The 13,044-nt window shown below is 39.7% G+C and overlaps 1 protein-coding gene across 19 annotated transcripts in view; it reads right to left on the bottom strand.

Moving 5' to 3' along the window:
- Positions 1-13,044, bottom strand: part of CAMK2D (calcium/calmodulin dependent protein kinase II delta) — a 289,432-nt gene that overhangs the window by 86,207 nt on the left and 190,181 nt on the right. For all 19 annotated transcript variants that reach the window (XM_030564353.1, XM_030564374.1, XM_030564366.1 and 16 more), the window contains exon 7: positions 5,266-5,368. In XM_030564353.1, coding sequence (XP_030420213.1) covers positions 5,266-5,368 — 103 coding nt within the window. The remainder of the gene's footprint in view (positions 1-5,265; positions 5,369-13,044) is intronic.

Here is a 13,044-nt window from a genome sequence, read left to right as displayed (position 1 = left end):
AAAGTTTCTTAAAAAACACCCTCTTCTACAGACTGTGTCTATATTAGATATTTAGTTTTAAGATCTCCTACCTTTCGGACACCTGTAGCTCAGCTCATCAGGTGACAATGGGAGTGTTGGTGTATACAGGACACCACCATGTTCAGTGTAGAGGTATGGTAGTAAAAATAACATTGGCCCCTTGCCTACATCTGCAACCTCACTGTTGCTACTGGTGGAGCTACACTAATGACAGAGCAAGAATGGGAGATTTCACAAAAAGATTCAGTGCAGACACTCTCATGGTTTATGTACTACAGCATATCTATTGTAGGACTCCAGCAATGACAAGCAAGTGCATTTATTTAGTGTCACAGAATCATAAAAGTTACAGAAGGAAAATATCTACTAGATCTTCCCGTCTGTCTCCCGGGAAATGCAGTATCTTTTCTATTTTATCCAGCTCCTAAGTGATGTAGTTAGCCCCTAAGTATGATACAGAGAGGGGAAAAAAAAGGTGTACCTACATGATCACATGAATATTTTTGCCGGTTGTTTGTTATTAGACTGATCAGAGATAGCATAAGATAGATCTAAACTACAGAAATTATGTCAGTAGAGCTCATTTAGGAATCACAAATTATTTCCTGTGGATCCTTTAATTCAGCCATCTATCCATTCTGTGGATCACCTGACTGACATCCACACAGATCTGTTACAAATGTTATCACATATTTTATACTGCAGTGGTATTTCAAGTGCACTTATTGTCCAAACAGAATACAGTAAGAGTAAAGCTACAGTCTCATGTTCATATTTAAAAAGTGAAAATACTGCATGAATAAAATGCTGCTGGAGAGCATGGAAAGTTTTATCAATGTATAATTAATAGGTAGGGCCAGAATTAGAAAACTAGTGTAGATCAGTGTATATTGCAAAATGTTGTCCGAACCCCTTCTCCCAATGTGGGGATTCATCCCAGTTAATGTCAGTTTGTGGTACTAGAACTGCCCTCCTTTGAAAAATGCATGAGGGGAATAGAAGTTATTGCTCCTACCAGAAGAGCATCATAGTGGCAGTTGCTCACAGTAGAAATCAAATCAGGCTGCAGCCTGTTTCCAAACACTGTCCTTCATTTTTCAGACTGTGCTGGCCCTTTCCAGGCCACCTCTGATATAAGTGACATCGTGGCAGTTTTCTACTACTGTATCTGTGCTCCCCTGGGGATGTTCCAGGTAAAAGATGACCCAAACTCTGCAGTGAAACTGGCTCATGGAATTTACAAGTTTCTCTTCATTCTTTAAATACTAGACAATGTTGTTTTCCTCTTAGGAGAAACACAAAATGGAAGCATGGAAGACACCAAATATAATCTATTGCTCCCTTTTTCTTATAACATGCCAAGCATTATGGAAAAATGAAAGTTATAGGTGAACGAAAGTAATAGATGACTAGAATGAATGAATGCTGGTACACTGAAAGATGAATAATCTCAGACTTTTTCTAAAACACAGTTTTAGTGGAATCTGTCCCGTTTGCCAATGGTCATGAAGTAATATTGCTTATAAGGCTGCCTGAACGACTAAAATATTGATTTGGTGACTGATACTGTAATATGCAAACTTGGCTAGCATATTTTTATCTATCTATCTATAATTGAAAAAGATATGCAAGGGCCTATGAAGACCAGAAGACCATTTAACTGAATAGTGTCTACGTGCCTAGAGCCTCAGCTGGTAATCTTTTCAGCATCTCCCCACCACACCCAACTATACCCCCCTCCTCCCTCCACAGCAGGGTCCTCTTTTGGGGAACCTGAAATATGGTAACCCTAAATTTAAAACAAGGTGCAACTTGGGCTCAATCCAGCTCCCAATGAGTTAACAGGATCTTTCCATGGACCTTAATGTAGGGTAATGAGTCACCTGCGTCAGTGAGTCAACAGAGCCCACTTGATGGGTTTCCAGTAGATTTAACACCTGCCAACTGGGTGGAGTGTATTGGGAAAATGTTGCCAAGCTTTTTACAAACAGCTACACAGAAATGAGGCTTATTTGATTAACAAATGTGCAAAACAAGTAAGTATCCTGTATTCTCCAAACAGGATATAATATATTCTGGACCATACTCTCTGCTGACATAAATCCACTGACTCCAGTGCAACTCTGCCAGGAGAGAATTTGTCCATCACACAATTTTGCAGGACAGTATAATACATAGAAAAAGATCCTCATTGGTTCAGAGCTATAAGTAGTATTTGTGAGTCACGTGCTGGAAAATCCACCAGATAACAAAAGTTCCACTGGAAGAGGGGAGAGAGACAAAGTTCAACATGCTATTACTATACAGGGATGCAAGTTCAAGTTCTTCATTGTAGGGCTAGCTATGGGTAGATCTACACTAAAACCAAAGCTGTGACTGTAGCTTAGACAGAGATATCTGTGCTAGCTTTAATCAATCTACCATGGCTAAAATGCAGTAAAGCTACAGCAGCATAGGCTTCAGCATGGGCTGTACAAGCCTGCCCAGAACCCTGGGTACATATTTGCATTGCTAGCCCACACAAACATGTGCTGCTGCAGCATCATTGCTATTTTTAGTTATGTTTGCTAAATTAAGCTGGCATGGGTAGGCTTCCCTGAGCTTTAATCAATATCTCCACTTTCGATTGCAGTGAGGACATAGGAAGAATGGCACTTGACATGCATGAGGAGCTGCTTCTTGTTACTGTTCTTCACAGAACTATCCCAAAGACTCATACATCATGTACAAATATTCAACACTGCATTTAATAAGGCATGATCCAGGCATGTTCCTTGCAAATACCTGCAAATTCCTTGCATCATGGGCTTTGGACTTTTACCAGTATAAGTAGCAGATTAGGTCCTAACTCTGAACTCATAGCGGTGTAAGTCAAAAGTAACTCCATGAAAGTCAATGGAAAATTAAGCCCAAATTATATACTATGCAAGAGGTTTTGCGGGTGGAAAAAGTGGGGATTTAAAACATTATTAGAAATGGGTGAGGGAAGAAAATTAGGGCTCCAAAACAGGCACAGAACCCTTCATCCCCAAACAGAAAAACAAATAAAAACTGCTTTGTTACAACATGCTGTTTTCCTCATTCCACTGCTAACAGCTGAATCCATACCAAAGATATTTTGAAAACAAATCCATTCACACTCTCTTCCCTCCCCTTGTGATCTGCCCTACAACTCCCCCACACTTCCTTTAACAAGATGGGGAAGTTTTTAACTAGTGGGTGAAGGTTGAATTGGTTCTTTTTGTATTTCAGAACCACTTTGTCCTTCCCTAATTTCAACAGTACCACAGAGCTGTTTGATTAAAGAGCAATACTGGGCCAATCCTATTCTTACTGCTTTCATACCAGAGGCCTTGGTCACTTACCACTTTGGTTTCATTTTTAAATTACATAATAATGTCCACTTTTCACTAACCTATGCAACAATGTACAGAATTTCTTACATTATACCCTTCTTCAAGTTTTGTCTGGCGGCCCCTGTTGAATTACTTGTAGCCCAGAACATTTACTTTAAATGTATCACAGCTCCATAGGATCAAGTGAAGAAATTTTTTTTACATAGGGCTTGGCTACACTCGAAACTCCAAAGTGCTGCTGCAGGAGCGCTGCCGCAGCAGCACTTTGAAGTGCGAGTGTGGTCGTGGCGCCAGTGCTAGGAGAGAGCTCTCCCAGAGCTGCACGTACTCCAACTCCCCGTGGGGATTAGCCTGCTGCGCTGGGAGCCACGCTCCCAGTGCTGGGGCACTGTTTACACTGGCGCTTTGCAGCGCTGTAACTTGCTGCGCTCAGGGGTGTGCTTTTTCATACCCCTGAGCGAGAAAGTTGCAGCGCTGTAAAGCGCCAGTGTAGCCAAGGCCACAGATCCACAGGAACTGCAAAATCCTGAGCACTCTTCTGAACTCACCCTATTACTGAAATACCATTTAAAAAAATCTCAGGATTAAAAGATCACCCTGATTAATTTTTTCCTGATTTGCCAGTTGTTTTCGCCATTAATACACACCAACTTCATTCTGTATTATTTTTGACCAAGTCCTGTTGTGCTGGCTTTTTCAGTTATATGCTGTGGTGATATTTAGGTCTCCAGTGCAACTCTGTCTTCTAGATTATAGAAATCCACTATAAAACAGAGCGGGATTTAAAACACTGAACTAGTTAATAAGGATGTTGTTATGCACAAATGTGTACATATGTACCCAATTCTTCAGACACTCAGCATGGCTAACCTGCTGCTTTTGTTCTGTTATTCTTATGCTTTGACAGCAAACTCTGGGTTTTTTATTTAATTTTTAAACATAGTTTTCCAGTTACTGTACATGTGAATGGGTATCTGCTACAACCATTTTGCTATATTGTTCCTTTGGGGTCCCAATTATTTTTTCCTTATGCTTGACATCTGTTGAGTTACAAACAATGTATTCATACATACCTTAGTATTTTTTAAAAAACCTGAGAATAAACTCTCTTTCTCACTTTTATTTATTTTGACCATCAGGTAATGACAATAATGAATTTGCAATTGGCAGATGTTTAAATCAGGCCTGGATGAACTGATTGATTAGTCATATGGGGGCTAGTATTATCTTTTCTCAAGTGCAAAGGGGAAAACATGTGTCTCCCACCCCTGGTGATCCTATTCCCCCCGCACACTTTGGGTCTACCTACTACCCTTACCAAGGATCTCAGAATGTGCGTAAAGAGCTCTGCCTGAGCCCTTCATGCATGATCTAGAGGGTACAATCTGACAGTGTATATATTCCTTCTTAAGGGAGTAGGGGAAGGGTTTAGGAGATGACTTGAAGTAAGAAATTTCTCGTTTTGAACTCATAATGGATGCATTTGACTCCACCCTTCAATACATCTTTGTGTCTCTTACTGAAAGTCAATGGGACTTAGGCTTCTTAGTCCGTAAGTGACATCTGCAAATGGGACTTAGGCTCCTATGTCACATAAGCGCTTTAAAAATTTTTACCCACTGAGTTTTAGCAAGATGCTGAGCTCCCCAGACTCTGCTGAGGTAATAAGAATTCAGGATGCTCAACACTGTGCAGAAAAAAGCCCAAAGTGAAGTAAGATGTAGAAACTGAATTACAGTACAAACCAAATAGCCAACCACTACATATTCAACTCTACTATGTATGATTGTCCATTATTATTATTAGGGTGGTTAACAGGAAGGGTTGGGAGGATGGGCAGAAATGCGAAATCAAACAATAAACAAAAAATAAAAGAAAGTTCACTTACCAAACCAAGCCTGTTGCTCTCCTTGAACTTCTATAGCCAATCCGAAGTCTGCCAATTTTACAGCTGCTCCCTTGGATTTGCTAGCTAACAGTAAGTTCTCAGGCTTTATTCAGAGAGAGAGAGAGAGCAAAAGAGGAGGTGGGGAGAGAAGCGAAGTGAGATGAGAACACATTGTAAGTAACTTTTTTCAGCATTTACATTTCCCAGTACACTATCCAATTACAGTTTTGTACTTTTCAGTATTACCTATCTTATAGAGTGAAGAAAAAAACATGCATTTCCCCCTGAATATTACAGAAACCTATGCATGTCATTCCTGCTTCTAAAGGACTACCTGGCCTGCAAATGGGCTTCCCAATCCTCCCTGATAGCCAGACTAAAGGAGATGTGTAGACCTACTGAAGAGATTCTGGGGACCTGCGTGATCAAATAAGTGTTTGGCACCTGCCTTTGTGACACAAAGCTCGCAATCACAATTTACCTACAAAAATGCAGTAGCAAGAAAATATAGGTTGGGTCTGATCTGCATGCAGAATTTTTGCAGGATCAGTATATTACCTGCAGCAACATTATAAATGTGTAAAAAGCAACAAAGAGTCCTATGGCAGCTTATAGACTAACAGATGTATCGGAGTATAAACTTTCGTGGGTGAATACCCACTTCGTCAGATGCATGTAATGGAAATTTCCAGAGGCAGGTATAAATATGCAAGCCAGAATCAGGCTGGAGAAAACAAGGTTAGTTCAATCAGGGAGGATGAGGCCCTCTTCTAGCAGCTGAGCTGTGAACACCACGGGAGGAGAAACTGCTTTTGTAGTTGGCTAGCCATTCACAGTCTTTGTTTAATCCTGAGCTGATGGTGTCAAATTTGCAAATGAACTGAAGCTCAGCAGTTTCTCTTTGAAGTCTGGTCCTGGCCTTGCTACCCCTCTGATTATAAATGTGCTTTGCATCAGACAGTAATAACAGTAAAACTCATGATTTTATATACATATTTAGAGAATGGATATTAAATAGATTATATAGTGCAATCTTTTCAGCTTGAGGACTGTACCCTCTGTATTTGCACAGTGCCTCACACACAGTCTATAACCAGAAATAGCAACAGCAAGGATAGTAATAATAGCTACCGTTATTGTTGCTATTTGTCATAAAGTTCAATTACAAGTTAGATTCCAGGCAACAGCAAGAAATGACTATTTTTAACCAAATAAATGTTTTTGAAGAATTGCTGTACACTGAATCTGAGAGAGTTTTTCTTTTTGTACAGGTATATCTACTACTATTGGCAACTATCATTAATTTCAATAGAACACTATTAATGATTGCTTATGAGTTTCAGAAGAAACCGGAAAAAATTCTGCACTGCTTAAAGCATTTTGATTAGGTACTTTGTAAGTAAGGTATTTGGCTTTGTTTCTAATGTGAATTCAAATGCAACATTAATTTTACCCATTTAAAATAGAAGCTAAGGAAATGCAAAAGCTAGCATTAAAAACAGTGTTTAATTTAAAATATGTCAGTGTATGCTGTTAAATACACCCTTTAGAACAGTGGTCTCCAACCTTTTTCATCTGGCAGGCACCAGATGATGAGCTCTGGAGGCCTGTGGCGGTGGACGAGCATCCCCTGAAATTCTGCTGACAAGCTCCAACGTCAACAGGTGTCACCACTGAAATGACGCTGCCAAGCAGCAGCATCCAGAGGCGTCGGCATTTCAGTGGCAACGCCTCTGGATAACGCAGCTTGTTGGCAGCATTTCGGCGGATGCTCATCTGCCGGCCAGTATGCAGGCACACTTAGATGCCATGGCACCCGCGGGCACCGTGTTGGGGATCCCTGCTTTAGAATATACAGGACATCAATCTTTGCAAAGATAAGGCTGCTAGAGCAAAGTTATCTTTTTTTTAGAATTTGCAGAATATTGTAGAGTTCAGAAAAAATATAGCTGAGACACTATCTGTAGGACCCAATATTCTTCCCCTGACATTCCCCCCCCAAGTTAAAACATTTTCTTTAAAAAAGAGGACATGCCCTATGTTTACTTTAGTTACAATCTCCCTCCTGCAAATTTATCTCACTAATTATCTGAACCATTGCTTGTGCAGGGATGTTAAAAATAGTGCATCAAATCATTACATTTTGTCTTAAAGTGAGGCCCCAATACTGCCAACTCTTCAATGCAAGCTTTATTTTAAGCATGTGAGCAACTTCATCGGTTTCAGTGGAACTATACACATGCTTAAGGTTAATAATGTTTGCAAGATCAGGGCCTAAGGCTGTAAATCTTTTGGGATGGAGGCTGTCTTTTAGTATATGTCTGTACAGCGCCTAGCACAAAAGGACCCTAATGTGGACAGGGCCTTTAGGCATTGCAGTGATGATGATGATGCTAAATAATAATGGCTTCTTACTAGGTTCTTCTAAAATCTTGTTTAGAAGTTTATTTTTTTCTTGTCACACAAAACTTTTATTAATCAAAAACCTAGCAAAAAACTATCTATTAATTAAATGCTACTTACACCAACAGGTTTATTTTTCTGTTTTTCCTTGCTATTTTTGTGGTAGCTGTATGTAAAAAGCTTTAAACAAAAGTATTAAGTATTTTTTCATCGCCATTGAATTTAAAAATGGCTGAATGAAACTTCCTTGACTTCTCATCTTCTCTCTATCCCCCCCTCACGCCCGCAAAAAAAAATCACCTTTGGGTTGAGACCAAACATGGAAATTCAGTCCGAAAGGAATTAGTCATTTTAAAGCAATTACTAAACATTAAAAACAAGGGGTTGGGATTATATGAAAATTGGTCTAATAATAATGAAAACTATAATATAACTGAAGTTCTTCAGCAGGGCTGCTTCCCAACCATTTGTTTTGGAAACACTTCCAAAAGAGATATGTGAAAGTCATCTAATCATTCATCCCACACATGCTAGATCTTACAAATTATTATGTTAAAAAACATGACCTACACACTGTGACGGTACCTCCCATAAGACTTTATGAGAATAGTTTTAGAATGTGTTTTATGCTACATATGCCATGTAACATATCTCCGTAAAGTTTATGATCTACTGAATGTATTAATCCTATTTGTATGCATGTATCATTTTTGTATTTGAAGTTATGAATGTTGGCTGTGTACTGGCTTGATTTCAAATTAGCCTTAGTAGAGCGTTTGGCCAGTTCCTGGAGAAAGGAATGTTGAAATTAAGTATCTAATCAAGAAACACTTACAGGACAATGGAGCTTGGAACACTCCAATTCACATAAGAAGTGTACTTGAGGACGTTCAAGGTAGCATGTAAAACGTGTTCCCTTGATTTCCTTTGATTGGCCTTCCCCAGTGACTCATGAGGGATATCATGAAGGGTGACATATAAAAAGGGAAATAAAAACAACCCAGGAAACTACAGACCAGTTAGTTTGACTTCTGTGCCAGGGAAGATAATGGAACAAGTAATTAAGGAAATCATCTGCAAATACTTGGAAGTGGTAAGGTGACAGGGAATAGCCAGCATGGATTTGTAAAGAACAAAGCATGTCAAACAAATCTGATAGCTTTCTTTGATAGGATAACGAGCCTTGTGGATAAGGGAGAAGCGGTGGATGTGGTATACCTAAACTTTAGTAAGGCATTTGATATAGCCTCGCATGATATTCTTATCAATAAAACTAGGCAAATACAACTTAGATGGGGCTACTATAAGGTGTGTGCATAACTGCTGGATAACCATATTCAGAGTAGTTATTAATGGTTCCCAATCCTGCTGGAAAGGTGTAACAAGTGGGGTTCCGCAGGGGTCAGTTTTAGGACTGGCTTTGTTCAATATCTTCATCAACGACTTAGATATTGGCACAGAAAGTGCACTTATTAAGTTTGCAGATGATACAAAACTGGGAGGGATTGCAACTGCTTTAGAGGACAGGGCCATAATTCAAAATGGCCCTGGACAAATTGGAGAAGTGGTCTGAGGTAAACAGGATGAAGTTTAACAAAGACAAATGCAAAGTGCTCCACTTAGGAAGGAACAATCAGTTTCACACATACAGAATGGGAAGAGACTGTCTAGGAAGGAGTATGGCAGAAAGGGATCTAAGGGTTATAGTGGACCACAAGCTAAATATGAGTCAACAGTGTGATGCTGTTGCAAAAAAAGCAAACATGATTTTGGGATGCATTACCAGGTCTGTTGTGAGCAAGACACGAGAAGTCATTCTTCCGCTCTACTCTGCGCTGGTTAGGCCTCAACAGGAGTATTGTGTACAGTTCTGGGCACCGCATTTCAAGAAAGATGTAGCAAAATTGGAGAGAGTCCAGAGAAGAGCAACAAGAATGATTAAAGGTCTTGAGAACATGACCTATGAAGAAAGGCTGAAAGAATTGGAGTTGTTTAGTTTGGAAAAGAGAAGACTGAGAAGGGACATGATAGCAGTTTTCAGGTATCTAAAAGGGTGTCATACGGAGGAGGGAGAAAACTTGTTACCTTAGCCTCTAAGGACAGAACAAAAAGCAATGGGCTTAAACTGCAGCAAGGGAGGTTTAGGTTGGACATTAGGAAAAAGTTCCTAGCTGTCAGGGTAGTTAAACACTGCAATAAATTATCTAGGGAGGTTGTTTAGGAGATATTTAGGAGTAGGTTGGATAAATGTTTATCCGGAATGGTCTAGACAGTATTTGCTCCTGCCATGATCAGGGGACTGGACTCGATGACCTCTTGAGGTCCCTTCCAGTCCTAGAATCTATGAATTTATGAATGGATGCTACTTGTAAAAACTGTGAGTTATGCATGGACATGTGACTTGCCCAGGTGACTCCTAAACTCTATCTTGGAGCTGGACTTTGCATAGGAGTGAGGAGATGGTCTCCATCCACAAGAGAAAGTCTATTTAAACCCCTGGGAAACCCCTCCATTTTGTCTTCAGCTGGCTAAAAAGGGAGCCTCTCCACCCCCCAACCCCAGGATACTTGAAAAAAACTGGAACAAAGGACAGTAACTACAGGGGATGTAAGTGATTGCTGGACCCAGGCTAAAAGGAGATTAGTCTGTAAAAGGGAGCATTCTGGAACTGGTGAGGATCTCATCTGTATTCAGTTTGAATAGACACAGATTTGTGCATTTTATTTTATTTTGCTTGGTGACTTACTTGTTCTGTCTGTTACTACTTGGAACCACTTAAATCCTACTTTCTGTATTTAATAAAATCACTTTTTACTTATTAATTAACTCAGAGTATGTATTAATACCTGGGGGAGCGAACAACTATGCATATCTCTCTATCAGTGTTAAAGGGGGCGAGCAATTTATGAGTTTACCCTGCAGAAGCTTTATACAGGGTAAACCGGATTTATTTGGGTTTAGACCCCATTGGGAGTTGGGCATCTGGGGGTTAAAGACAGGAACACTTCTGTTAGCTGCTTTCAGGTAAACCTGCAGCTTTTGGGGCAAGTAATTCAGATCTTGGGTCTTTGTTGGAGTAGATGGGAGTGTCTGGTTCAGCAAGACAGGGTGCTGGGTTCCCGAGCTGGCAGGGAAAGCAGGAGCAGACACACATGATTCAGTCAATACATAATTGGTGACATTTATTTAGAATAAAGATTACATTTTATTCTGGGAAACTTTAATCTATTTTTCACTTGAGTTATTTCCATCTATTTAAAACACAGTAGCCCCAATATTTAAAAAATAATTTAAAATATTTCTTTAACTTTGACATATTTTATAAATATTAATATAAACAATGTCACCTTGTCTGTCATTTCCTCATACCTATTTCAAGGTATAGCTAACATTCTTAGAGGTTTTCAACCAGACAGACAGAGAGAAATTTGCAGTAATTACTTCCTGGAATGCATTGCTTATGTAAACCTCTTAAAGCAATGGATGGTCCTATCTGTTTGTGATCTTCAACAATCCAACACAGTGAAATTTCATGCGCGACCAGTTGACCAGATATTTATCATGCATGAAGGTTAAATGACTAAGGCGTAAGTGCATAACTGGAGAGGAACTGGGAGATTTTACAGCATAATCTTGTGTATCATCCATGAAACTAACAAATCAGTCTAAATCAAAAAGTTGCACTCTGCACTAAGGAAGTTTGGCTGCTGTCACACACGTAGAAAAGCAGTGATGATTTTAAAAGTTACTTGTAAATAAATTAACAGAGATAAATTTATGGCTTGTGTGTGGAAACGTGTTTATTTGGAAAGGTTTTGTGTGGAATTTAATACATCTGGAGCCTGATCTTGATTATTTTTTTCAGAAGGGGAGTCTGTGGGGGTTGTTAATCATCTTAGATTCTTAAGAGAAACATTGGCACTGATTGCCAGAGCCAATGTAATTTAGATCTTGAATTTCTACATGCAAGAGTGTTGTGAACTATGTGAAAGAAGGAAGTAAGTGTTTCTGCCAGCAATTTTAAATATCTATGAGATAGGTTTTTCTCTGGATTGGGTTCTAGACCCATTCCAATACACCAAGGTTCCCAAACAGTGTTCCATGGAGCACTTCCTGGTGGTCATATGGTGCCAGATCACCTCTTCATTTCTAGCTGCTCAACTGCATTAAAAAAGAGCTAGAAATATATGCATATTTCCCTAAAATGAAGCCAGATCATCCCTCTCACACCAAATGAGAAAGGACATTTTGTAAGCATGCTGTCAGGATACGGATAGGGTTTGAGGAAAAGCTACTTCCAAACTCTCACAAGGCCAAGACCATTGCCCCAGATGCCTGGCCGCCTGCTGCTCCAGTTCTAAGTGGCCTCTCCAGGCTTTCTTGCTGGAGTTTCACCAGATCCTTGTATGGAGAGAGTTGTGGAAAACTGAATATGGCCCGGGAACGTATTCCCTTCTCTGTGTCACTTCCATGTGGGCCGAAGGGGGCTGATTTTCAGTTTCCTCGAGTTTTCATCTTGAAATGAAATTATTACAAATTTAAGCACTGAAGTGTAATAGGAACAAAGTGTCTCTACTGCTTCCAATTCATTCAGGATTTGCCAAAATAAAAAAATTCCACAAGTGGGCTGAGATGGAGAGAGCACAGTTGGGTTAAATAAGGGATCACTCTTTTTTCATGTATCTCTGAAGAAAATGTCACTTTATATGAACCTATGAATGGTACATCAACCATTCCTTATCCTCTCAGTGTATATAGCTACATTCCAGTTTCTTTAATGGTGGATTGTACAGTATATACGGTGGGATCAGGCATGTTTAAAGCATCTGGTCAAATTTCATATCTTTCATTTAAAGCTGGTGCTGATCAAGACGTGTTATCCAGCTGCTGAGAAGGATTTGTAGACTGGACAGAGACTTGACATTGTAATGTTGTCCAAAATATGAAATATGGGAGCTCCATAAGAGCAAAATGGGGGATGCTGTCTGTGCTTTTGGAATCCACCACATCCTCTAGGTTTTCTCATTTCTGTTTTCCTGCATTATAACCCCTTAGATTTATCTAGCGTAACATTAAGGAAATCTATAAATAAAGTAACTATACAGTTCTTTCATAGGGGTGAGAGATGAGGAAAGGGAAGACAATGTTCTGATCCTGGCTCTATCACTGGTGATGGAAAACTCCAATCTGGAAAGGAAATTCCACCACCCTATAATAAAATTCCCTGACTAAAGAGAAAGGGAATTGGCAGTATGGAGAAATAGAGATAGACTGTGAGTGTGCTCAAACGAAGGATGGGGTGAGACCTACAACTGCCTTGGGCTATAAAGATGCCACCTTTTCATTTCCTTTTTAAGGGGAACCCTTTATTCAGAT

The sequence above is a fragment of the Gopherus evgoodei genome, chromosome 5, assembly GCF_007399415.2.
Source record: "Gopherus evgoodei ecotype Sinaloan lineage chromosome 5, rGopEvg1_v1.p, whole genome shotgun sequence".
NCBI lineage: Eukaryota > Metazoa > Chordata > Testudines > Testudinidae > Gopherus > Gopherus evgoodei.
The sequence above is the reverse complement of the archived record's forward strand: the minus strand, read 5'-3'. Positions and strand labels throughout refer to the sequence as shown.